Here is a 27,611-nt window from a genome sequence, read left to right as displayed (position 1 = left end):
CAACTCAAGCCAGTCATGACTGAGCTTGACTTATGTCTTCCCTACTACTGTTAGACGAGGCTTCACTGTATTGCCCAGGCTGGTCTTGATCCTCTGGCCTCAAGCAGTTCTCACTGCTTGGCTTTCAAAGCATCGAGATTATAGGCATGAGCCACTGCACCCAATGGGAGCCATTTTTATCTATAAAACACAGCCGTTTTTATTTTTTTAGATAGTGTGTTGACAGGATAGCAGAATATCAACATCAATCTGATGCCAAGATTAAAAAGGACAACAAAATAACTTGTTTTTCCTACTTGTTAACCAGACTTGCTTAGTATAATGTGAGCAAAAAGTGCTTCCATAGGAATTAAAATTGTATGTGTTACAAGAGCGCTCATAAACACACACTCATTTAGAAAACAACATTGTGGGCTGGGCACAGTGACTCGTACCTGTAACCCCAGGACTTTAGGAGTCCAAGGCAGGCAGATTGCCTGAGCTCAGGAGTTCAAGACCAGCCTGGGCAACATGTGAAACCCATCTCTACTAAATATATAAAAATTAGCTGGGCATGGTGGCACATGCCTATAATCCCAGCTACTTGGGTGGCTGAGGTAGGAGAGTGGCTTGAACCTGGGAGGTGGAGGCTGCTGCAGAGTGAGACCCTGTCTCAGGGGAAAAAAAAAAAAAATGCACCAATTTAACCATTTTTTTTAACTAGTGCTGTTTTTATTATTGAACATTAATGTATTTTGTGATCTGGTATAGTAGCTCTTGATTTCTCTTGTTTTTACAAAAATGTTTTGGCTTTTTCCCCAACTTTATTCTTGTATATTAATGTCTGATAAGGCTGTTGTGTGGATTATTCATGTAAAACAACCCAATGCCCAGCCCATATTTAAGTCTTCAGTAAATGTTTATTGTCTGTATTATTAACTTTATGTGATGTTGCATTAAAAAACTCATTTTTGGTTAGGCACAGTGGCTCACACCTGTAATCCCAGCACTTTGGGAGGCTGAGGTGGATGGATCACCTGAGGTCGGGAGTTGAAGATTAGCCAGGCCAACATAGTGAAACCCCATCTCTACTAAAAATACAAAACATTAGCTGGGCATGGTGGCACATGCCTGTAGTCCCAGCTACTCGGGAGGCTGAGACAGGAGAATCATTTGAACCCGGATGGCAGAGATTGTGGTGAGCCAAGATTTCGCCACTGCAGTCCAGCCTGGGTGACAGAGCAAGACTCTGTCTCCAAAAGAAAAGAAAAACAAAACAAAACAAAACTCTTGTCTTTAATGGCTACATAGGGGCTTCAGGAGAAATTTTCACAGTAAGACCTGTTCAAAAATAATAATATGTCTAACATGATTAGACTTCGTCAGGTACATGCCAGATTGCCACATGGTCACAGTTAATTTCCCTATCTTACTGACTTCATTTTTTCTTATTTGCCCAGCTTTACTAGCCAGTCCTTTATTTCCTGCAAACCTTACTAGGCCCCTCTGCCACCCCATGCCAAAGCCCTTGACCTCTTTGTGTTTAAAGTGATTCTTTTCTTTTGAGATGGAGTCTGCTCTGTTACCCAGGGAATGCAGTGGTGAGATCTCAGCTGACCACAGTCTCTGCCTTCTGGGTTCAAGCGATTCTCCTGCCTCAGCCTCCCGAGTAGCTGGGACTGCAGGCGTATGCCACTATGCCCAGCTAATTTTTGTTTTTAGTAGAGACGGGGTTTCACTATGTTGGCCAAGCTGGTCTTGAACTCCTGACCTCGTGATTAGGCACTGGGCCTAATCTGATTCTTTTTCTCTCTTTATCTGACAAACATCAGAGCCACAAATAAACTATACTAACCCAAAACATCTATCTGTGCTGCTGTAGACTAATTGAACTCTGAACTCTTCTTTAACCAAGGCACCAAAAATTTTCCTTTGGGGAAGGTTACACTTTCCTGGGGGAATGTTGGCTATGGAAATCTGTGGTCTTCAACTGCAAGTGGACCCTTCATGATCTGCTAATTCACATTCCAGATCAGCTTTTATCTTTTATTCACCAGGAGCAGCTGTTTCAAACCTTTATCACTCGTTTGATGTTCTCTTAATTCACTTTGAGCAGTTATAAAGAAAGCAGGTGACCCTTTATCTTGCCCCAAAACTTACAGATAATCTTTTCTTTTCTTTTCTTTTCTTTCTCTGTTTTTGAGAGACTGAATTCTCACTCTGTCGCCAGGCTGGAATGCAGCGGTGCAATCTCGGCTTACTGCACCCTCCACCTCCTGGATTCAAGGGATTCTCCTGAATTAGCTGGAACTGTAGGCAGGCACCACCATGCCCAGCTAAATTTTGTGTTTTTAGTAGAGATGGGGTTTCACCATGTTGGCCAGGACGGTATCCATCTCTTGACCTCGTGATCCGCCCACCTCTGCCTCCCAAAGTGCTAGGATTATAGGCATGAGCCACTGCGCCTGGCCCACAGATAATATTTTCATATGAGTTGTCCTCTCCTAACCAATTTTCTATTTAAGGTCTGTAGAGTATAATTTTTTTTTTTTATCCCCAGAGACCTCACCGTACCACATAAATATTCACTCTTAAATTCTCTCTGTTGCTTTATTTCCCGTAACTTTTAAACATGCTGCAGTTTTTTCTGTATTCAAAAAAACTAAAACAAGTGGGACTTACTGTCTTTACTTCTGTAACCCACATCTTATTAACTCTTCATTATATTATAGTCTGATATCTGTTCTCACCATTTCCCTGAAATTGTTGACAAAGATCATCAAAGTGATTAACTCTTAGTGATCCAGATACACCTGGTTCTCCTGCAGAATGCCTGTAGCTTTCAAATTAGAGTTCTATGTAAGTCGTACCTAGTGAATTACGCTAGCTATAATGTTTAATTACTACTAATCTTTCTGTTTTAGAATTTAGAAGGACTTTGAGCATGAAAGTTTGGCTGGCCAACATTTCTTAAACCTATCCAGGGGATTTTATATTTCACTGCTTCCTTTTCTCAACATTTCTTCAGTTAATGAGCAGACATATATCACTGAATAGGTTCAAAGACAATATTACGAGTGATTATCTCACTGGTTTTATTAGTACACATAAGGTTAAATCTTACAAATTATTCTGTTGAGATCTTTAGGTCTTTGTTTCATTAATTTCTTTCTTTATAGGTTGATTCCTGTGTTAGTGAATGGCATGAAATACTCAGATATAGATATTATCCTACTTAAGGTAAGGAAGCTTTTTTTGATGAATAGCAAACATGATTTTTATATTGACTTAGTACATCTTTGAATTTGGCCAATAAAACATTCAGTGAGAATAGATCTCCTGTAAATAGACTTCCTATTACCCATAATAGGCTACAGAAGTATAAAGATAGAAGCAAATTTGGTACTAGATGGTGACATTGGTAGGGTTATCATTAATTCCCACTTAATTACTTGGAGTTAATTCTAAAATTTTCTTATATATGCTCCTCTGAATTTGATTCAGGTATACTTAGATTATATCAGCCAATGAGGCCATCTAGTTGGCTGAAAGGGCCATATAACCTAACAGATGTGTTATGCCAGTATATTCACCCCTCTGTAAGTAATATGTTCTGTACATGGGAGTGGTTCTTAATCACTCTGGAAGTATACTTAAAAATCCTGTGCATGACCACATCTCTCGATACTCTGTTTCTCTTACTCATGTATATATTATTAACATCTAACGAAAGCCACCAAAATTTTCCTTTTTTTAAAAAAAAAAAAAACAGGGTGATGTTGAAGAAGATGAAACGATTCCTGATAGTGAACAGGATATACGGCCACGTTTTCACCGATCAAGGACAGTGGCTCAGCAGCATGATGAAGATGGAATTGAAGAGGAAGATGATGATGATGATGAAATTGATGATGATGACACAATTTCTGACTGGAATCTAAGTAAGTCAGAAAGGGAAAAGCACAGTTGCCTACTTTGGTAACTGTTTTATTGGGATGTAATTCATCTGCTTTACAATTTACCCATTAAAGTTTACAATTCATTGGTTTTTAGTATATTCAGAGAGTTGTTTAATCATTACCACAATCAGTTGTAGAATATATTTTCATCACCTATACCTATTAGCAGTCACTCCCCATTGTTTACTAGCTCTGGGCAACTGCTAGTCTATTTTCTGTCTCTGGGTTTGCCTATTTCATATAAATGGAGTCATACAATGCATTGTCCTTTGTGACCATCTTCTTTGACTTAGCATAAAGTTTTCATGGTTCATATTGTAGCACGTATTAATACTTCATTCACTTGTATTGTGAAATAATATTTCATTGTAGTAATACATTTATACATTCATTAGTTGGTGGACATTTGTGTTTCTCTTTTTGTAGCTGTTGAGTAGTGATGTTATAAATACTCATGTACAATTTTGAGTGTAGGTGTACGTTTTCTTTTTTCTTTTCTTTTCTTTTCTTTTTTTTTTTTTTTTTTTTTGGAGACAGGTCTCTGTCACCCAGGCTAGCACAATTGTGCAGTGGCACAGTCATGACCCACCTCAGCCTTGATTTCCCCAGGCTTTGGTGATCCTCTCACCATAGTCTCCCAAGTAGCTGGGACTACAGGTGTGCACCAGTACACCTGGCTGATGTTTTGTTTTCTATTTATTTTATTTTTTTGTAGGGACAGTTTCGCCATGTTGCCCAGGCTGGTCTTGAACCGTTGGGCTCAAGCGATCCACCCACCTCAGCCATGCTAGGATTATAAGCATGAGCCACCATGTCTGGCCCAACATGTTTCCAATTCTCTTGGGTAAACATTGAGGAGAAGGATTGCTGGGGTCATACTGTATGTTTAACCTTTTGAGAAATTACCAGGATGTTTTCCAAAGTGGCTGCACCATTCTGCTTTCCTAGTAGCATTATCTGAAGGGTTCCAGTTTCTTCACATGTGCACTTGCCTTATATCTCTTGATTACTATAGTCATTCTAGTGGATGTGAAATGATATTTTGAGGTTTTGGTTTGCATTTTCCTGGTGGGCCTGCTCTTATTTTACCATCATTACATTCGTAAACTATCATTTCTCAAAAGGTTGTTGATGTTTTAATATTGTAAGAACATTGCCATAAGCTTTTTTGGTTTTTCTAACATGAGTATTTTTTGTGTGGTAATTTGCATGAGGATTGGCTATCATAGGTAATTCTAAAATAATATAAGTTGCTTTATTATATTCAAAACATGAAATATGCTTTTTAAAATACGTTAAGCTGCAGATCACATCACCTGTGGAGCTAGCATTCCGGCCCACACTTCCTAATTGGTGATGAACCTAAACACCTGTGTTCTGATTTTGCTTGCTTGCTGATTTTAAATCTCTACTGCTCTAGTTCAGGGTGTCTCAACCTTGAGACTATTGGCATTTGGGGCCACATAATCCATTTTTTTTTCTACATACGAATGCCACGACATGCACATAATTCTTTGTTGTGGGGGCTGTCCTGCACATGTAGGATGTTGAGCAGCATCCCTGACCTCTGCCCAAAGATGCCAGCAGCACAAAACACAATTGGGACAACCAGCGATGCTTTCAGGCATTGCTAGATGTTCCCTGGGGGAACAAAATCACCCCTTTAGAGCCACTACTCTAGTTCAAAGTGTTTTTAATAACGGATTAAAGCTATTAAGGACAGACATTACCAGTCTGGGCTGTGTCATTCATTTGGTTATATAATATAGTTCCTCTGTTGCCTCTTCAGTTTCCTATAACTAACATTCTGTTTTAGAGTGCCTCATGTGCCAGGCACTAGGCCAAGGACTTTGCATGCATATCAAAGTCTTATTTAATCAAAGGTAAGAATAAAGTCGTATTTATATTTAAGATTTCCAACAACCTTCAGTAAGCAAGAAAACTGCAGAAAGAGAAATTTATCCACGGTTGGCATAGCTAGTACTGACAGCACATTTAGTATTGGAACTCAAGTCTCACTCATTAAGACAACCCATAGTGTTCACTACTATTACAAATTACCTCCCAGTGTATCCCTACTTTCAGATTGGGGAAGCAGGATGGCTTAAGATCATTACACAGATAACTCTGCAAAAGTAATATACGTGGATGTGTGAACACTTCGTCTTCACATCCCATTCTTTATATCCTTCCGAAAGCTTTTCTGTGCATGGTTGGATAAACATACATAGATCTTTTTTAGAGGAGAAGCCAATTTCTAAAAGTGAAATCAGATTATATGTACTCTTCTGCTTTCTTTCTGTGTGTCGTATGCCTCATTCTTCATCTGTACATACAGATTTAGATTTTCTTCTGTTCCATGTCAGTGTACTATTTAGTTGTGTGGTTCTACCATGTGGTATAACTAAGATCCTTATTGATGGGTAGGTGTTAATTTCTGGCCAGTGTAATGATTTTTTTTTAAGGATTTTATTATTGTCTAGTAATTTGCGATTAACTATTTGCTATGCCTAGTCACGTCAGAAAATTTTGGTATTTTCTTAGTCCACTTTGTGCTGGTATAACAGGATACCTGAAGTTTAGAATGGAGGAGCTGCATCTGGTGAGGACCTTCTTGCAGCATCATCTGATGACAGAAGGACACACCTGAAAGAGAGCTCAATTCATGCTTGTAATAAGCCAGTTCTTTTGATAATTAACCCACTCCTGCAATAATGATATTAACCTATTTATGAGGGCAGAACTCTTAAGACCTAATCACCTCTTACAAGGCCCCACCTCCCATGTTTCTTGCTTTGGGTATTAGGTTTCCAGTACATGAACTTCCAGGAACATGTTCCTACCCATAACAGAAATGATATTTTGTTGTTCTTTTCATTTTTGCTGTTCTTGTCTGAATTATTATGTTAATAAAATCTGAGTTGATTTATAGTTCCATAGTTAATCTTTTTAGCATTTGTTACTCTTGATGTGCTGGTGACTTTTGTTGCAATTTTTGTGTCTAAATTCCAGCTAAGTAATTGTACATTTGATGATCTATTGCTGTAAATGTTAAGTAGAATTAATAATGTTTGTTTTGCTGCATGATTGTAACATGATTGTATCATACTGAGTGGGCATCATATTAGAAGCATTGAATTGAGTGGAACAGTATTTTAGTTTTTCTGTGTAGACAGAATTCTAGTATGACAGTCATGTACAGAATACAATGTCTTCACAATTAATTTGCCAAATAAGTTCTTGTCATAAAAAGTATTCATCTTAATAGAAAATGTTTTACTGTGACAGACTACCTCCTATTTAATTGAATAAGAAGTTAATGTAATGTTTTTGAATTAAATATTTCCTTAGGAAAATGTTCTGCTGCTGCCCTAGATGTTCTTGCCAATGTATATCGTGATGAACTGCTGCCACATATTTTGCCCCTTTTGAAAGAATTACTTTTTCATCATGAATGGGTTGTTAAAGAATCAGGCATCTTGGTTTTAGGAGCAATTGCTGAAGGTGAGCTTAAGTCCAGTTTGAATTATATAAGTTGGCTTCTTACTACTGTTAGGTACTAATAAGGCTAGGCTACTTTAAAGAATTTCTATTTTGAACCAGTTAACTAGTATTAAACAGCCATGGGTTGGCTTCTAACCCCAGCCAGATATTTTGCAAAATGTTTTTGTTATAATAAAGGGAAAAGAGGACATACAGTAAAGGGAACAGAGGCCGGGCATGGTGGCTCACGCCTGTAATCCCAGCACTTTGGGAGGCCAAGGTGAATGGATCACCTGAGGTCAGGAGTTCAAGACCAGCCTGACCAACGTGGCGAAACCACAGCTTTACTAAAAATACAAAAATTAGCTGGGCATAGTAGCGCACGCCTGTAATCCCAGCTACTCAGGAGGCTGAGGCAAGAGAATCAATTGAACCCAGGTAGCAGAGGTTGCAGTGAGCTGGATCACACCATTGCAATCCAGCCTGGGTGACAGAGCAAGACTCCGTCTCAATAAAAAAAATTTTTTTTAAAGGGAACAGAACGGAAGGGTCTGATGTATGAAGCATCCCCATTGCTTTAAAAAAAAAAAAAAAAAATATCTTGATTTCTTAGGAAGTTATAGGAAACACCATAAGGCAAGACTGTCATCATTCTCTATAAAGGGTTGTTACTGATTCTGTCCTGGCAGTAAACATCTATTAAAATAAATTGAAACACTTCATAGGCATTTCTGAAAGCCATAATTTGTATAGCAGAGGTAAAATGAGATCCTAACCCTACTGTAAGAGGCTTATTACATTATGTTTATAGCAGTGGAAATATTCTGAATTTTTTCATAGATGCGTGTTTTATTTTCATAATCAAAATAATGTTAACCAAAATTTAGCATTTTGAAAGATTTTTTTTTTTATTTCTAGGTTGCATGCAGGGCATGATTCCATACTTGCCTGAGCTTATTCCTCACCTCATTCAGTGCCTCTCTGATAAAAAGGCTCTTGTGCGTTCCATAACATGCTGGACTCTTAGCCGCTATGCACACTGGGTAGTGAGCCAGCCACCAGACACATATCTGAAGCCATTAATGACAGAATTGCTAAAGCGCATCCTGGATAGCAACAAGAGAGTACAAGAAGCTGCCTGCAGGTGGGACAGATTCATAACACAGTGTTCTTCGTGAAAGTTAAAAACTAGTTTTCAACGTTGTGATAGTGTTGGTGTTAAACCTTTAATGAAGTGTTTCATAATTGAAAATTTTCCAGTTATATCAGAAAGCTTAGTTTTCTTCTTCTTGGAGTTTTTTGCAGGATCTGTAGCTTTTAGGTTTGCATATTAGCATATTTTATACATTTTGTTTGGCCAGAATAATTTTGTCATATGTGGCTTTTACCTGATGATTTTATAGATCTAAATGTGACACTATACATCAAACTTTGCTGTTTATTCCTTGGCTCATTTTTCTTTCTGTTAATTATAACAGAATTATTTTACACCCTAATTTCCTCAGACATCTGAAGTAGTGATGACAGGGCTCCTATCTTGAAGGAATAATTTAAGTTTGAGCAGATTGACATCCTTAGACTACAGGTCAAGCACCCTAACTCCACAGAAAGTACCAAATGGACCTGCGGTCAGTCACTTACCAGTTACAGCTCTTGAGTGCTTAGTAGTTCTGCTCCAGAAGCCATTCTGTTGGCTGGTTTGGAGCCTGTCTCTTTAGATCAAAGCAACAGTTGCTTTTATTATTATAAATATTCCAGTTTCCTGGAGCAAACCTTTATGTTTTTTAAAAAATGCCTTCTGCTTATGTTTATAGCTCTACTTTTTTGAGTAGATTTGCTTTTACCATTGACCTTGGGTAGCAGGAAGAAATAACTGTTGAACAAAGGAAAGTAAAATTTTATTTTTTTCAAATGGAGTCTCACTGTCGTCCACGCTGGAGTGCAGTGGTATAGTCTTGGCTTACTGCAGCTTCCACCTCCCGGGTTCAAGTGATTCTCCTGCCTCTACCTCCTGAGTAGCTGGGACTACAGACGTGTGCATCATCGTGCCCAGCAAATTTTTGTATTTTTAGTAGAGATGAGGTTTCGCCATGTTGGCCAGGCTGGTCTCGAACTCCTGACCTTAAGTGATACACCCACCTCGGCCTCCCAAAGTGCTGAGATTACAGGCATGAGCCACCATGCCCAGCAGAGAAAGTAAATTTGGGTTTGACCTTGATCCATCTGAAGCAGTCATATTTGGAAAATATTCTTAGTAAAATGAGACAAAGTTGAACAGGGGGGCTATGGTGATTAATACAACACTAAATATTTCTAGGAGAGGGAGGATATAGATTATGTTTGGGATCCTATAGTTTATTCATTCAGTACCAGTTTTTTTTAAGATACTAATTGTTAAGCATATACTAAATGCTGAGTTTACAGTCCCTGCCATCTTGAGACTTACAGGCTAGTAGTAAATACAGAACAACTACGTAATTATCATTTATGGTAAGTGCTACAGAAGAAAAGGGTAAATAATTCAGAGTGCTGATTACCAGGACTTTCATTAACAGATGGCTTAGACCATTTTAGGAAATTTCTGATTGGGCAAAATAGAACATCAACATTTTAGAAATTAAAGAGATCTCTCTTACAGTCAATAAGTATTTTTTTCTTTTATTAACAGTGCCTTTGCTACTCTAGAAGAGGAGGCTTGTACAGAACTTGTTCCTTACCTTGCTTATATACTTGATACCCTGGTCTTTGCATTTAGTAAATACCAGCATAAGAACCTACTCATTCTTTATGATGCCATAGGAACATTAGCAGATTCAGTAGGACATCATTTAAACAAACCGGTAAGTATCTGTTAAGAACTATTTTGGAAAATAATATGTAGCATAGTTAACAATCAATAGGTTAGCATGTATTTGGAAATTAAAATGTTTTAGAAGGTGTGAATAGTCTCTGCTACTTTAAGGGTATAGATCTTACAAAGGCAGCAAATATATCCCCTTTCAAATGGTATTCTTTTAAGTATATACTTGGTGTGGAAACTACAGCAGCATTTCACATGAATGCTCTGATACTTTTTAGAATGACTAAAGCAAAGGGTTAAAAAGATTTTATAATCTGGATGTCTACTTCGACTTAATTCCTAGTGTTTTTGTATCCACCATATCTAGACACCTTTGTTTTCTCAGCAGATATGGGGAGTACACTGTATAAAACAATTAGAAATTGGGGTAATAGGTTTTAAAATGCTAAATAATAGTGCAAAAGTGCCTTGTTTCCAGTAGTGTTAAGAGGAGGATGGATTTGTCTAAGGATTTAAGTGGTATTAGAATTTTAATATGGCTCCACATACCCTGCTGAATAAGACTTATTCTATATGATGACTATGTCAGAAGTCTTAAGAAACTGTTTTAAGTTACACTTAAAATTTGGTATGGGACAGTTTGTAGGTTTGCTTTGCTGTTGGTTGTTTGGTTTGGTTTTGTGGGGGCTTGTTTTCTGAATGTCTTTAGAATCTGTGCCCCTGTTTACATGATGTTTATTTACTTCATTTTATGGATCATTCTTTAGTTTGACGCTTAAATGATTCTAAGTCTGTTTTCCTACAAATGCATCTATATAAGTTTACCTGTTGATTTTAAAATGTACTGTATAGTAATAGCCATATTACTTGTTAAAGCTCCATGACTAAAAAGAATTATTTTATTTTATTTTTTTGAGACAAAGTCTCACTCTGTCACCTAGGCTAGAGTGCAGTGGCATGATCACAGCTCATTGCAGCCTCCACCTCCTGGGCTCAATCTACCACCATTCCTGGCTAGTTTTTTTGTAGAGATAGGGTTTTGCCATGTTGCCCAAGCTGGCCCCAAACTCTTGGGTTCAAGTGATCGGCCTGCCTCAGCCTCCCAAAGTGCTAGAATTACAGGTGTGAGCCATCATGTCCAGCCCCAGAACTAAAAATACTCTGTAACTAAAGAGAAAAGCTTATATCTTCATTGATTGTGATTTCAGAAGTAATACATTTTGATTAGCTGTGTATTTATTGATAGACATTTTCTTTCAAAAAGGCTGAAAGATCACTAGATCACTAGTAGATCTAAAACTAGAACATGGTCGTGTAAATACAAAGGTAGGCAAAAGAAAGGAACATTTTAAAAGGGACTGTGTAGAGTGAAGAATAACTCTTAAAATGCCTTTTGTAATGATTTTACACAGTTGCTCAAAATGGATTTTAATTTTCAAAGACTCAAAATGGTCTTGTTTACATATGATAGTAGAACTTTATATGTTTTTCATCATTGTAAATAGGAATACATTCAGATGCTAATGCCTCCACTGATCCAGAAATGGAACATGTTAAAGGATGAAGATAAAGATCTCTTCCCTTTACTCGAGGTATGCAGGACTAGTAATATTTAATCTGTTACCAAAACACATGTTCAAATCCAGAATGGGTATGTGTGATAAGAAAAGTGTTGATAAATTTATATTCTAAAGTAGATGAAGGAAATTATACATGTTATTCTCTAACCTGTTCTACTTAATTGATAATAAATTAATAGTTTTAAATTCTCTTATGTTATCTACTCTCTATACCAGGAGACATATACACTAGGGTATATGAGAAGGTAGTATTGGGATTTGGTGCCATTAAGGAGGTACTTTATTTATAATTTTCCAATTTGAAAATGATTCCATGTATACTTAACATTTCTTTAACACCTCTCCCATTGCAAAATTTTATATGGTGTTGTAGTAACTGAACATACTGTGAAATGTTCTCACATAAACTTAGTTGAATTGACATTAATAGAGCCAATTCAGTCTTTTTCATTCTTGTTCCTCATTATTTCAAGAGTCACCAACTTCTGCCATGGATTGTCCTTAGCCAGAGAAGTTAAATTCTGTGACCATGAGCAACAACTATTTCTGGGCCCAACAAAATAAGAAGAATCGTGGTTCATTTTTTGTATACAGTTGTCCCTTAGTATTTGCAGGGGACTGTTTTCAGGACTCCCTGTGAAAACCAAAATGCAGCGATGCTGAAGTTCCTTATGTAAAATGGTGTAGTATTTGCATATGACCTATGCATCTCCTCCCAGTATACTTTAAATCATTTTTTTTTTTTTTTTTTTTTTTTTTTTTTTTTTTTTGAGACGGAGTTTCGCCCTTGTTACCCAGGCTGGAGTGCAATGGCGCGATCTCGGCTCACCGCAACCTCCGCCTCCTGGGCTCAGGCAATTCTCCTGCCTCAGCCTCCTGAGTAGCTGGGATTACAGGCACGTGCCACCATGCCCAGCTAATTTTTTGCACTTTTAGTAGAGACGGGGTTTCACCATGTTGACCAGGATGGTCTCGATCTCTCGACCTCGTGATCCACCCGCCTCGGCCTCCCAATAAATCATTTTTTAATTCTAAATACTTTTGATTGAGGATTGGTTGAATCCATAGATACAGAGAGCCAACTGTATATATATTGCTTTTCAGCAGGGTCTCAGAATATGCCCAGTAAAGTCCATCCACAGCATTGACCATGATGGGAGCATGAAATGAGCCTCTTAAATTTGAGGAAAATATATGAACACATAATAATCAATCTGTCCTTGAAGGATAACGTTTCTTGTAAAAACTTTTCTTCTGAGTAAACCTGACCTGATTGGCTGGCAAACTAACAACAATGAATGACTTCTAAAAAGAGGTTTGGAAAGAAAAAAAGATGCTACTGTAGAAAGTAGTAGAGTTGGCTCCTAAATGACCAGGATCCTGTTAAGCACAGTTTCAAGCATTCATCATAATCTTCAGTATACCTAGAAAATTTAGCATGTGTACTTTGTTCTTTCTAGTGCCTATCTTCAGTTGCCACAGCACTGCAGTCTGGCTTCCTTCCATACTGTGAACCTGTGTATCAGCGTTGTGTAAACCTAGTACAGAAGACTCTTGCACAAGCCATGGTAATTTTTTAACAATGTCTTTCCCTTCTTGACATTGTGGATGTTTTTCTTAAGATAGGCATAATGTGTACATACTTTTTCAGTAGTTAATTAAAAACAAACTTTCAAAAAATATTGTATCTAATTTCAGCTAAACAATGCTCACCCAGATCAATATGAAGCTCCAGATAAAGATTTTATGATAGTGGCTCTTGATTTACTGAGTGGCCTGGCTGAGGGACTTGGAGGCAACATTGAACAGCTGGTAGCCCGAAGTAACATCCTAACACTAATGTATCAGTGCATGCAGGTGAGGCTTGGAAGATGAAAATGAATTGAAACCTGTTTCTCTGTGTCACATTGGGGTTAATTTCTTCTTATTTCTTGTAGGATAAAATGCCAGAAGTTCGACAGAGTTCTTTTGCCCTGTTAGGTGACCTCACAAAAGCTTGCTTTCCGCATGTTAAGCCTTGTATAGGTATGAATATTTTCTACTGCTATGAATGTGATTTTTTTGAAGTTATTTTTACATCAGCTTTGTTTTTTATTATTTAACTGAAATTGCATGAAATCCCAACAGTTACAAATGTACACTTTATTGGTTAAAGTAAAGCTGTTCTGATTGAAACAGACAAGGTGGAGGGAACCCCTGATATATCCTGGAGCTTGCCATCATTTAGCTTTTTAGGCACTTCTGTGACTAGAGGAAAGCTTAGTAATAATGCTTTAGAGTAAAGGACATGGCCATCATCAGGGAAGCATTGGTACCGTAGGCTAGTTCATATATCCTTTTTTGAGTAGCCTCCTTTTTGGTAGAGGTACACAGAAATAGTAATAATCAGGTTTTCTTCTATAATAAACCAGCATAGCTAGGCACAGTGGCTCACACCAGTAATTTCAGCACTTGGGAGGCTGAGGCAGGCAGATCACCTGAGGTCAGGAGTTCAAGACCAGCCTGACCAGCATGAAGAAACCCCATCTCTATGAAAAATACAAAGTTAGCTGGGCATGGTGGCACATGCCTGGAATCCCAGCTACTTAGGAGGCTGAGGCAGGAAAATCATTTGAACCCGGGAGACAGAGGTTGCAGTGAGCCGAGATCATGGCATTGCACTTCTAGTCTGGGCAACAAGAGCAAAACTTCATCTAAAAAATAAATAAAATAAACTAGCATGCTTTTTCAGATATTGCAGAAAACTTCTAACAAATGTCACTTTAAATAATGAGGCCAGGCATGGTTGCTCACACCTATAATCCCAGCACTTTGGGAGGCCAAGGCAGGCAGATCACTTGAGATCAGGATTTTGAGGTTCGAGACTAGCCAAGCCTAGCCAGCATGGCAAAACCCCATTTCTACTAAAAATACAAAAATTAGCTGGGCATGGTGGTGGGCTCCTATAGTCCCATTCACTCAGTAGGAGGCTAAGGCAAGAGAATTGCTTGAACACAGGAGGTGGAGGTTGCAGTGGGCTTATCTCTCACCACTGCAGTCCAGCCTGGGCAACAGAGTCAGACTCCATCTCAAGAATAAAAAAAGTAAATAATGAGTTGTTTCTGTTTTAATAGGATAACATTTGTCTTGGCCTATTGTGACAATGATAAGGAATTTCTTGAGTATTGTACCCTGAATTGTTCTCAAACTCATGGGTTATAAATGAGTTACGGGATTTTTTTCCCCTTTTCTTTATCAGCATGTTGGGTAACAATTATTTTAACACTTGATTTAAACCTTAATTTAAAATATTAATTGAATGTTTTATCATCTGATGTAATCATTCTTTTGGATAACCATTTCTTAACTTTGAATAGTAACATTAATTATGATATATTAACAACCATCAAATTGGCCAGGTATGGTGGCTCACACCTGTAATCCCAGCACTTTGGGAAGCCAAGGTGGACGGATCACCTGAGGTCAGGAGTGCGAGACCAGCCTGGCCAACATGGTGAAACCCTGTCTCTACTAAAAATACAAAAATTAGCCAGGCATGGGGGCAGGCACCTTTAATCCCAGCTACTTGTGGGGCTAAGGCAGGAGAATCGCTTGAACTCAGGAGGCAGAGGTTGCAGTGAGCCGAGATCGCGTCATTGCAGCCTGGCGGCCAAGAGTGAGACTGAGTCTTTAAAAAAAAAAAAAATCAAGTTTAAGCCTAACAGTATAATGAATTCTTTTGGGAGGCTTATCATTCTCATATTTACCATCTAATTTAGTTTTTTAATTGATACTTACATGAAAGGATTGAATTTTTCTATTATAAAATTTTTAAGACATAGAAAAGTAGAAAAAATGTAACAAGCCTCCTATCATCAAGTTTCAACTGTCCAGTCATGGGTCAGACACAGATCTCAGATATTTTGGAGCAAATCTCAAACATAGCATTAGAAATCTTAATATTTCAGTACATACTATCTCTTCTTATAGTTGTTTTTTGTTAAATCGTGTTTTTTATTCTAAAGAATTTCCTATACTGTGAATTTTACTGATTGCATCTTTCTGATGTCTAACATGTTCCTCTGTCCTTTGTATTTACTGTAAATTGTTTTGATACAGAGACTGAGTTTTAATGAGATGTACGTTTTGTTTTTAAGACTTCATCGATGGTATTGTGTACTTTCTTAAGGAGTACATAGTGTCTAGTTGTCCCTCCGTTTTTTTTTTTAAATGGTATCAATCATGATAATTGTCTAGATTAGTGATTCTCAACTGGGGCAGTTTTGCCATTCAGGGAACATTTGCCAATGTCTGGAGACATTTTGTTTAACACTGGAGAGGTGCCATTGATGTCTAGTGGGTAGAGGCAAAGAATGTTGCTAAACATAGTACAGGAGACAGCCTCCCTTTCCACCAGCAAAAAATGATCTGGCCCAAACTGTCAGTATTGCTGAGATGAAGAAACCCTGGCTTACTTCTCCTGATTGATTAGGAGTTAAAAAATTATGATATTCTAGCCGGGCATGGTGGATCACGAGATCAGGAGTTCAAGACCAGCCTGGCCAATATGGTGAAACCCCATCTCGACTAAAAAATGCAAAAATTAGCCAGGCATGGTGACACACACCTGTAATCCCAGCTACTCGGGAGGCTGAGGTAGAGAATTGCTTGAACTGGGAGGCGAAGGTTGCAGTGAGCCAAGATCGCACTGCTGCACTCCAGCCTGGGTAACAGAGTGAGACTTAATAATGAGAATACCTATATAGAAAGGCATTTCCTATATTAATAAATAACTACCCTGAGGTAAAATCATACAGCAGAGGCAGGATAAATACTTGATTCTTTTTTTTTTATTTACCCATTTTCAAAATAATGAATTGATTCCTAGCATCCTCCAAAGGTATCTTTTATGTTTCAGAGTTTAGTTTTCATTTGTTTTTTTTAGTGCCAATATGACTTCATGATGTTCAAGCTATTGTACTACTTGCAGTGAGAACTTAAGTTGGCTCCTGGGTCCTTTCATTATGACAAGATAGTCCACTTACTTTGTTTTCTGCCTTTGCCTGTAGTGTGGGGGTCCTCTTTTTTTAGTGGAAAATGATATTCAGAGACCACAGTTAGAGCACAAGAGTGAAAATTGCTTTAAAAGCCCAAATCATTGATTTTTTAAAAAATTTGTGTATGAAATACTAACTTTGAAGAAAATTCCATTCTTTTATGTTTTCTCTTCTTACAATTTGAATTTTCTTAGTCTGATGATAAGAGATTACTCTAACCAACTCTCTTTAGTGGTATGGAAAATACAACCGAACTTGTATTTCCTCTTCTACTTCATATGAAAGTTCATTGACTAGATACTGCTTTCTTCAGTTTCTTAAGATAAATATTACTAACCCTTTTAAAAAATATATTTAAATACAATTGCCTAGGTTTTTCCACTAGTTTTTAAATTGATGTTGCAATAGGGATTTTGTTGTTGTTTGTTTGTTTGTTTGTTTGTTTTGGTGAAACTTATTTCTTGCTTGTATTTCTTCTTTCCACCTAGATTTCCTTTAAAGTACAATTATACTGCTATTGAACAGTCTGTTACATAGTTTAAATTTTTTTTCTAGCTGATTTCATGCCAATATTGGGAACCAACCTAAATCCAGAATTCATTTCAGTCTGCAACAATGCCACTTGGGCAATTGGAGAAATCTCCATACAAATGGGTAAGATTTTTTTCCCTATTTAAAAGCATAAGGCCTGGCACAGTGGTTCATACCTCTAATTCCAGCACTTTAGGAGGCTGAGGTGGGCAGATCACCAGAGGTCAGCAGTTTGAGGCCAGCCTGACTGACATGGTGAAACTCCATCTCTACTAAAATACAAAAATTAGGTGGGGCATGGTGGCTCATCCCTGTAGTCCCAGCACTTAGGGAGGTGGGCGGATCACAAGGTCAAGGGATCGAGACCATCCTGGCCAACATGGTGAAACCCTGTCTCTATTACAAATAAAAAAATTAGCTGGGCATGGTGGTACACACTTGTAGTCCCAGCTGCTTGGGAGGCTGAGGCAAGGAGAATTGCTTGAACCCGAGAGGTGGAGGTTGCAGTGAGCCAAGATCACGCCATTGCACTCTAGCCTGGCGACAGAGCGAGACTCCATCTCAAAAAAGAAAAAAAATACAAAAATTAGCTGGTGTGGTAGTGGGTGCCTGTAATCTCAACTATTCGGGAGGTTGTAGTGAGCTGAGATTGTGCCACTGCACTCAAGCCTGGGCGACAGAGCGAAACTTTGTCTCAAAGTAAATAAATAAATAAAGTATAAATTTTTAGGTGCCTTGATATTTTTGTAATTGCTTTAATTATTTGTATTTCTGTGTTTATATGACATGTCAGAGTTAATAAGGGAAGCAAAGTATTTCACATTGATGTTTTTAACATTTAATTTTTTTCTTTTTTGTTTTTTTCTTTTTGGGATGATCTCTAGGTATAGAGATGAAGCCTTATATTCCTATGGTGTTGCACCAGCTTGTAGAAATCATTAACAGACCCAACACACCAAAGACATTGTTAGAGAATACAGGTACCATATGACTGAACTGTTTCAGTGAAGAGAACATTTGTTGCCTTTTAAAATATGCGTAGAGAAACCAAAGCAAAGCTAGCTTTGAAAATCAAGCTTATTTTGTATTTAATTGCTATATTCTCAGTAATAAAATGTACTGTTTTAGCTACATTCTATAACCAGTTTTCAGTGGTTATATATTCAGTAGCATAACCAGAAAACACCTTTCTCCCCCATTCCAGTGGTTTAATACTTCCTAAAATGGATCCCAGCTAAGATAACTATTGAACCATCTGAATTTTGCTTTTAAATTAAATTCAGAGAGTAACTGGGAGCTGGGAAGTAATATATTTTTTTTAAATCGGTCCAAGTGTGGTCAAAAAGATTGAGTGGCAAATTGGTTAACAATGACATATGTAGTTTGTATGTCATCATACAATTTTCTTTGAATTGGGAATTTAGGTAGTATGGGATTTATTTTTTTTTATTAGGAAGCTTGTTTCTCTTTTGCATTTATAGAGAGCATGTTTATATTAAAGAGTACCTTCCATACTATAGAACACATTTGTGGGTGGATTGGATCTTTTCCTTTCTACCCTCCCTCATTGCTGCTAACAATGCAGAAAGACAGAAATTTCGTTTTCATTCAGGCACATTCCTTTGTTTACATACCAAGATAATTCCCATAATTTATTTATAATTCATGAGTGTTCTTCCAAAATACTAGACAAAGGTTAAAATAGGGTTTTCCAAATAAGTTGCTTTTCAAAGGCATTTTTATTTGGTATTTTTAGATTATAGAAAGTGTGTTTTATTCTAATGCTGTTTAAATTGATAATGTTTATTGGTATGGAAGGAAATCTTTTAATTATGAAGCAGTTATCTGGCTGTTTGGCTGTATGGGTACTGTATTTCACAAAGTGAATTAGATTTTCTTGCTGTAAAGTACAAAAATCTGTGTATAGGATGGATAAGAAATCTTGTTAGGATTTTATCTTTTCAGAATACAGTACCTATACATGACATTCAGATTTGAAATACTTGCCAGTATAAAATTATTGTTGAACCTAGAGAAACTTCTATTTATTTTTAAATGTGAATGCTTAACTGCAAATAAATGTTGAGTGTAATGTATATGAAAGTTTCTTGTGGGATATCAGCTGGTGAATTTGTTACATAGTTCATTTAACAAATTGGCTTTATGTGTAAGATTATATTTTAAGTATAATTGTATCCTAAATAAAGAACATAGTTGGCAATACCCTAAGGTTGATGGATTGAATTGATATTGAGAAACACATTTGGGATTCATTAGATTACCTCTTATCACAAGTGGCTGCATTAAGTATTGTTTTCTTTCTTACCCATAAAAGTGGGTTTTTTAAATTATTAAAATCATGATTAATGTCTAAAATCTAGATTTTAGCAGCTTTTAATTGCCACTATCTCAGTATTTTATAAAGCCAATTCCTTAGTATGCTGTTAAATTTGCTTTTTTCCGATTAGTATATCCTACACTGAACTTTTTCAATGGACCATCATCTGCTTTATCGCATGTTTCATTGGATTGTTCATACTTGCCTGTTTAATGAGAATGTTGCATAGTTTGTGTCTTTTGAACATAGGTTTTCTTTCTCTTGCTTCATATGAATCTGCTGGATTTTAGTATTATCTGTGTAGTTTGCTTCAAGTAATCCTAAACATTTTTCTTTATCCCCACCCTTTTTTTATGAAAGGTTAACCTGTAAATTTTTGAGAGAACACCATTAAAGCACTTCATGGTTTGTTTTCTGTTTGTATATTTTCCCGTTGTGTATGAATGTATTTATATGTACGTACCTTTGAATTGCAAAATGCAGTTCTGAGTTGTACTTGTTTTAGCTCTTTGTAAGTTTAAAGACTTCCTGAATTTTTATGGTGAATATATGTTTGCCCACTTTAAAATTGTAAAAAATAAAATAATAGTATATAATTAGTTGTATAATGTATTATCATCTATTTTGTGCTATGCCTTTAATAGCAAAAAACAGAATATTTATTTTTTCCTGTAGTCCACGTATCAGATGTCATTGCAGTGGACTGTAAATTTCTTTTATTAGAATTTGATTTCAAATATGGCTTAAAGTTAGTTAACTGTTACCTGAGTTATCAAAGAGGTTTGTCAAAATGAGATTTGACATTGTAGCATAGCAATATTTGAATCCATTCATTTAGTGAGTATCATGAGACTTAAAATCTGACAGTTGATTTTGATGTAACGAATTTCCACTGGTTGGTTTGGCAAATGTTAATCAAAGAAAAAAAATTTTAATTACCAAAAATTTGATTTAAATTCCCTAGATAATTTCCAAAGAGTGGAAATCACTTTCACTTGTATTAGTTTGAGATCACTGAGAGATATAATCACTTTTACTGATATTTCTTTAGAAAAAGAACCATAGATTTTATTACTAAATTCTGAAATTTTGGCTGACTTTTGAATGATGATTTGCCCATTTAACTGCTCATCTTATTAACAGAATGATACCTTGACACTTGATTGAGCGAGAAAGCAATTTATCATGGTTTTTGGTGTTCTCTCAATCTTTAGATTTTTTTACTTCCTTTTGTTTTTCTTTTTCCAAGAGTATGCCATATATGTTGCTGCCCCTTATTTTAGGGGGTGGTAATAAACAGCACTGGTGAAATCTTATGTTTATTATCATACACAAATTCTGTTGGTTTCTGTTTCTGAGTTATTTGTTGTTTTTTCTTTATTTTTTCTCCTTCCCCCTCATTTGCTCATGTCTTGGTTGGCGTTTGGTGGTGTATAACCGTGATTGCGTTACCTTAGCAATAACAATTGGTCGTCTTGGTTACGTTTGTCCTCAAGAGGTGGCCCCCATGCTACAGCAGTTTATAAGACCCTGGTGTGTATTATTCAATCTTTTTTTTTAATTCATTTTTCTTCACTCTTTCTTTCTCTATCTCACTTTTAGATATATTTTCAGTTGGTTACAAAAATCACAATCCTTTATCATTGCCAACCATGTGACTAATCTTGTCCTATCAGGTTTGTGAGGTTTTTCAATAGCATCGTCATGTATAGTTATTTTATGTTGTGGCTAACGACTAATTGATGCATGGGATAAGATTGTCACATGCTTGCTGTGTTAAAAAGCTTGATTATACAGAAAAAGCATTTAAATATCCACCAGAAAAATAAAGATGCATGCAAATTCTATAAATTTAGGTTTTTGCATTATGTTTCTTTTTTAGAATTAATTTGGAAACTTGGATTGCATTAAGAAATACATGTTTAAATTTGTTATGTATAAAAGTCTTATTTGCTTGTTAACGTAGAAGTTAAACATCTACACCATAAGCTATATAATAATAGTTTATATTGTGGCACTATATCCTATGTTCTGCTTCTTTCAATTGATAAATCTTTCAATTCAAATCATTTTTAGTAGTGTTTAATGGAATACAAGTCATGAGTACAGTTTTAAAAGTTAATTTGGTAATTTGCTCTTGGCTCGGACTCATTAATAGTTTAAATGGGATATTCAAATTAGTTATCTACTTTATAGAAGCAATTTGTTAAGAAAATGTAGATTTCACTGTTTCTACTGTATTGAGATATGGGCCCAACATACAGGAAGTATGAGTAAACAAAACTTAAGCTTTCTGAAAACTCTTTTAATATAACCATTATCTATACTGTGGTGCTTATTCCATTAAATACTGTCCATTAGTATTGTAATTGAATCTGCTTGTTACTTAAATGCTAAACTCAATTCTGTAATTCAATAGGTGCACCTCTCTGAGAAACATAAGAGACAATGAGGAAAAGGATTCAGCATTCCGTGGAATTTGTACCATGATCAGTGTGAATCCCAGTGGCGTAATCCAAGTAAGATGTTCACAAAGATTTGTTTTTAATTTCTGGTTAATACAGTTTTAAAGGAAGAATATTTTAATACTCTAATTATAAAAAGTTAACTATTTTGAAAGATACTGAAATACAATTAAACCTATCTTGAAATTGTAATGCCTTTTTTTTCCCCCTAATCTTTTTTTTGTCATGAAATAAGATAGTAACAGCAGATTGGGACAACGAGGTTATATTCTTGTCTTGAATCAGGCCATGGCTTCTTTCATCCAAATTTAAGACCTTATTTATTTACTTTGTCCCTGCCTCCCATCCTTGGATATCACTTTGCTGAATTTGAGGATATCTACACTTAAGAGAGTGACCAAATAGTGGGAATACTATCTTTCTGCTCTAAATAAAATACTTTGAATCAGACTTAGAAATAATGAATAAAATAAAATACACATCAGCCATTGAAATTGCTTTAATTTTGAGAGCTTATGATTTATTCATCCTTTGTTTTCTAAGTTCAAGTTATATGTAGACACTTTAATTATTTGGCAGTGGTATTGAACATGAGTCCAGTTAAGGATCTGGATCCAACTGCCAATTTTCTAGACACACAAAGCAAAAACATACTGAATTACACTAGATATATTCAGTGAACAAATGCTAAGTGTGGGACTCTAGGTTAATACTTGGATACTTTAGTAGACATGTTAAGGAAAAGAAAGCATGGAAGGAAACCTGTAGACTTGTACAAGAGACCCAAGATACATCAAAGCAATTTAAAAATATAGTTGAGGGAGGGAAGCGAAGAAATAAATTTTGGTGTCCAGGAATACACACAAGAGTTACAAAACTGCCCCAGAAAAATGCTTTTATAGCAGTAACTCTCTCACATTTCTTAATTTTCAAGAAAATTGAGCTGGGTGTGGTGGCTCATGCCTGTAATCCAAGCACTTTGGAGGCCAAGGTGGGCAGATCACCTGAGGTTGTGAGTTCAAGACCAGCCTGACCAACATGGTGAAACCCCATCTTAAAAAAATAAATAAATAAATAAATAAATAAATAAAATAAAATAAAAATTGAAACTTTCCTCTTCCAAGAGGGGTGTTTTGAACATTTTTAAATTGTGACTTTTTGATGTTTCCTAGCTTATATTGTGGTTTTTGTTAACTTGGGTTTAGAAATATTAACTCTCAGTTTTATAACATTAAATTGATGTAGGTGGTAGACATTGAAAACCTACAAGTTAGAATTAGAAAATAACTTCTGGCTGATTTCACATTCATAAAATATTTATAACTTACTGTTAGAACAAGCCAGTGTTATCTTGAGAGGTTTCTAGTTACAAATCAGCTTTTGGCATTCTCTGGGGTTTTGTTTTTTTTTTTTTTTTAGTACTTAAGAATTTTGTGTGACCTCAAATGTGTGTTAGAGGTATCTGATATGACATGTACCACATTTTGAAAAACCAGCTTCCAACTAGGATTTTATTGTCTTTCTCTTTGAATTAATGTTGTAAGGTGATACATGTGTGATCATAAAATTGCTACCAACTTAGGAGTTGGTAGAAATTTCCATTTTTTAACTTTTATTCACATACCTTATTTGGCTGTGATTAAAATAAAATGTCTTATGCTTGTTTACATTTAAATTTTTAACATCAGATTTGTATTTGGAAGACATAATTTGAATAAATTGTGTTAAGCAAATGACGTTTTGTTTGCTTAAACATTTTATACAGATACTGTAGTATTTATTACCAAATTTTTTTAAATTAGTGAAGTTTTTTTAATTTAATGGTAAAATTTATGGTTCACATGTCAAAACTTCAGCAATATGTTGAATATTGTTTGTTGAACTGTTAATGTTTCGATATGATAGGCAAGATTGAGAGAATATGTTAATGAAATGCTTAAAGTATATCATCATCTTGTTCTTGCAGTCAGAATAGCCTGATTATCTTTTTAAGTAACTGTCCAAAAGTTGGGTTTTTTGTTCTTGTTTAAATTGGGTATTTATAATTGCATAGTTTTTCTTCTAACTTTTGGTTGTTTGTTTAAGTTGTATCTAAAAATGGATCTTGAAATTATTAATTTCTATATTTCAAATCAAGATCATTTAATAGATATTTAGCTAGCTTTAAGTTATTTCTAGGCCACTCAGAACTATATAAGATCATTGATTTTGTTTTTCGTTAATCCAGTAAATGAAGAGGTATTTTTATGGGTGTTTATTTGGTGCTTTCAGTTCATTTCTGATGCTGAACATTTACTGCACAGGGGGGTTATTTTGTTGTATGATGCAGGACATTAAATGCCAGTATAAACTGAATGAGTTGAGGTTCCTTGACTGTGGGCTAATAGGGACAGCCCATTAAGGTAATTTCTTCTAATTCCTTATGATCATAGTTAATTTTTAAATGTTTCCTTTTTTAAGCTAGGATTCTATTATGATATAAACTCTGAGGTTTGCATGTATCTTTTGCTGAGTTTGACCTTGTATCAATCTAAGATGTATTTCTTGCTTGTTTCAGGATTTTATATTTTTTTGTGATGCTGTTGCATCATGGATTAACCCAAAAGATGATCTCAGAGACATGTTCTGTAAGGTAACTAATAAGTCTTTATAATGCATCATCTTGAAACTGTTAATGTCCTAATGGACAACTTAAAATTATGTTTACATTTTTTGTGAAACTTCAGCTCTTCAAGTCAGTATTGAGAGATTATAACCTTTGTTCTTGGTAACAAAGTTGGCTTGGTCTTTTCTTAAAATACAGCAGTGACTCTGTCTGCAGAGCGCGTGCACTTTTAAAATATTTTCCCAAGCCTACCACTAGTTTATGTGGTCCCATTATTCCATTTAAAGAAAATAGCATATGTTTTTCAAGAACGGAGATGGAGATTTGGAGTATAATCTGAAATAGAGTAAATCTAAATGGCCTCCACAGGGGTAGCCCTGTGTCATTATTTGCTTTGTTAATCCCCCTTTTGATTAACTCCTTAGTACTCAACCACAGTAAAAAATAAAATGCAGTTACATATTTGAATCACCCAAGGTTAAAGTTAGTGAATTATAGTTTATTGTGAATTCAAAGCTTTTATGTTCCCAGTTTTAAAAAAAAATGACATAAAAATTATATTCCTTGGATGACTTCTGTACTTCTTTGTTTTTTCATTAGTATGGTATCAGAGGTTGCTTAGACTATATCTGTTACTAGAACTCTTGGCCAAATTCTAAACTTCTCAAAGCAGGAGTTTAAGCAATGCTATGAGGTACTTTTAGGCAAGGCAGGTGTATTAGTCCGTATTCATGCTGCTGATATGCCTGAGGATAGGGTGCAGTGGCTCATGCCTGTAATCCCAGCACTTGGGGAGACCAAGGTGGGTGGATCACCTGAAGTCAGGAGTTCAAGACCAGCCTGGCCAACATGGTGAAACCCCATCTCAAAGTACAAAATAAAAAATAGAAAAAATTAGCTGGACGTACTGGTGGACGCTTATAATCCCAGCTTCTTTGGAGGCTGAGGCAGGAGAATTGCTTGAACCCAGGACGCGGAGGTTGCAGTGAGCCGAGATCACACCATTGCACTCTGGCTTAGACAACAAGAGTGAAACTTCATCGTGGCAGGGGCGGCGGGGGTGGGGTGGGGGGAGGGTGCGGAGATATGCCTGAGACTGGGTTATTTTCAAAAGAAAGAGGTTTAATTCAACTCAGTTCCCTGTGGCTGGGGAGGCCTTACCAATCATGGTGGAAGGTGAAAGGCACGTCTTACATTGCAGCAGGCAAGAAAGAGAATGAGAGTCAAGTGAAACAGGTTTCCCCTTAACAAACCATCAGATCTCATGAGACTTATTCACTACCACACAGAACAGTATGGGAGAAACAGCCCCCATGATTCAATTACCTCCCACCGGGTCCCTCCCACAACACTCAGGAATTATGGGAGTACAATTCAAGATGAGATTTGGGTGGCGGCACAGAGCCAAAACAAATCAGCAGGGAATGATATGGAATCCTAAAAGTTTGAAAATTGCTACTTTAAAATGGGTAAAATTTATAAATAATAAAATCAGTTGTGTTAGATTTCAGAAGCTATGCAGATCTGAGTTTTTCTCTTTTGTTATTGATAAATTAATGGTTTTTCACTCTTACAGATCCTTCATGGATTTAAAAATCAAGTTGGTGATGAAAATTGGAGGCGTTTCTCTGACCAGTTTCCTCTTCCCTTAAAAGAGCGTCTTGCAGCTTTTTATGGTGTTTAATCTGATACACTCAAGCTGCAGTCCCAAAATTAGGGGTAAGTTGTAAGAAGTTTGGAAATTTTCAGGATGAAAATTTTGTTAGAGCCATCATTTCAGACTACTAAATAGAATAAAAAGCTATTTGTTTTCTATAGAGGTTGAATAAAACATAGCCTGATATCATGCTATCTTGGGTTTTAAATTTAAAATTACTTAAGTAGGCCAGGTGTGGTGGCTCATGCCTATAATCTCAGCATTTTGGGAGGCTGAGGTGGGCAGGTCACTTGAGGTCAGGAGTTTGAGACCAACCTGGCCAACATGGTGAAAACCCATCTCTACTAAAAATACAAAGATGAGCCAGGTGTGGTGGTGGACACTTGTAGTCCCTGCTACTTGGGAAGCTGTGGTGGGAATATTGTTTGAACCTGAGAGATGGAGGTTGCAGTGAGCCAAGATCGTGCCACTGCACTCCAGCCTGGGCAACTGAACAAGACTCTGTCTCAAATAAATAGAAAATAAAATTACTTAAGTGGAGGCCAAAGAATTTTTTTTTTTAATGGAACCAACAAGCCAAAAAAAATTAATAGCTCCAGTTTGAATCATAGGAATGAAGAAATCCATGTTGGTACAGTGGTTGGATTTCTTGACATTGATTTAACTATTCCTTTTTCTTTTTTCTTTTTTCTTCAAGAAGATATCAGCATTCATAGTGGTAGGGTAAAATTGATTTCATTTTGGAGCATGAATTTAAAGTCTCTGATATAACAACGACTTCCCATTTTATGTGCTTTGAAGGAAAACCCAAGTAGAATTGAAACTGGGTTTTGGCCCAGTGTTTTTCACTGTATGTTTCATCAAGTACCTACCATGTACCCAGCACTATATTTTAAAATAGGTAATGAAAGATTCTGTTTTAATTTGGGATGTTGGAGTACTATGTCCATTTGAACTCTTGCTCCTTGATCTTTTCTGTACTCAAATGGGACTAGCAATTCTCATCTCTGAGCTTTGGTTTTGTCATTGAGTTATGTAGAGGATTAAATACTATACTGTATGTGATGCCAGAATTTAGTATGTTGCCTGGCACACTAAGTTCACTCAGTGAAGGTTAGGAACGTGGGCCAATACAGTAAACAGGGTTTTGACATTCATCTTTATATGTTCAGCATGAC

General features: G+C 36.3%; 1 protein-coding gene across 3 annotated transcripts in view; it reads left to right on the top strand.

Moving 5' to 3' along the window:
• TNPO1 (transportin 1) overlaps positions 1–27,611 on the top strand; it is a 98,591-nt gene that overhangs the window by 63,491 nt on the left and 7,489 nt on the right. For all 3 annotated transcript variants that reach the window (XM_003925760.4, XM_074384865.1, XM_010336529.3), the window contains exons 10-24: positions 3,159–3,219; positions 3,752–3,920; positions 7,290–7,442; positions 8,340–8,565; positions 10,090–10,261; positions 11,727–11,813; positions 13,262–13,369; positions 13,500–13,658; positions 13,739–13,826; positions 17,393–17,491; positions 18,253–18,348; positions 21,164–21,239; positions 22,126–22,225; positions 24,729–24,803; positions 26,353–26,495. In XM_003925760.4, coding sequence (XP_003925809.1) covers positions 3,159–3,219; positions 3,752–3,920; positions 7,290–7,442; positions 8,340–8,565; positions 10,090–10,261; positions 11,727–11,813; positions 13,262–13,369; positions 13,500–13,658; positions 13,739–13,826; positions 17,393–17,491; positions 18,253–18,348; positions 21,164–21,239; positions 22,126–22,225; positions 24,729–24,803; positions 26,353–26,460 — 1,777 coding nt within the window. In that variant the 3' untranslated portion in view covers positions 26,461–26,495. The remainder of the gene's footprint in view (positions 1–3,158; positions 3,220–3,751; positions 3,921–7,289; positions 7,443–8,339; positions 8,566–10,089; positions 10,262–11,726; positions 11,814–13,261; positions 13,370–13,499; positions 13,659–13,738; positions 13,827–17,392; positions 17,492–18,252; positions 18,349–21,163; positions 21,240–22,125; positions 22,226–24,728; positions 24,804–26,352; positions 26,496–27,611) is intronic.

The sequence above is a fragment of the Saimiri boliviensis genome, chromosome 1, assembly GCF_048565385.1.
Source record: "Saimiri boliviensis isolate mSaiBol1 chromosome 1, mSaiBol1.pri, whole genome shotgun sequence".
In the NCBI taxonomy this organism is placed as follows: Eukaryota; Metazoa; Chordata; class Mammalia; order Primates; family Cebidae; genus Saimiri; species Saimiri boliviensis.
The sequence above is the reverse complement of the archived record's forward strand: the minus strand, read 5'-3'. Positions and strand labels throughout refer to the sequence as shown.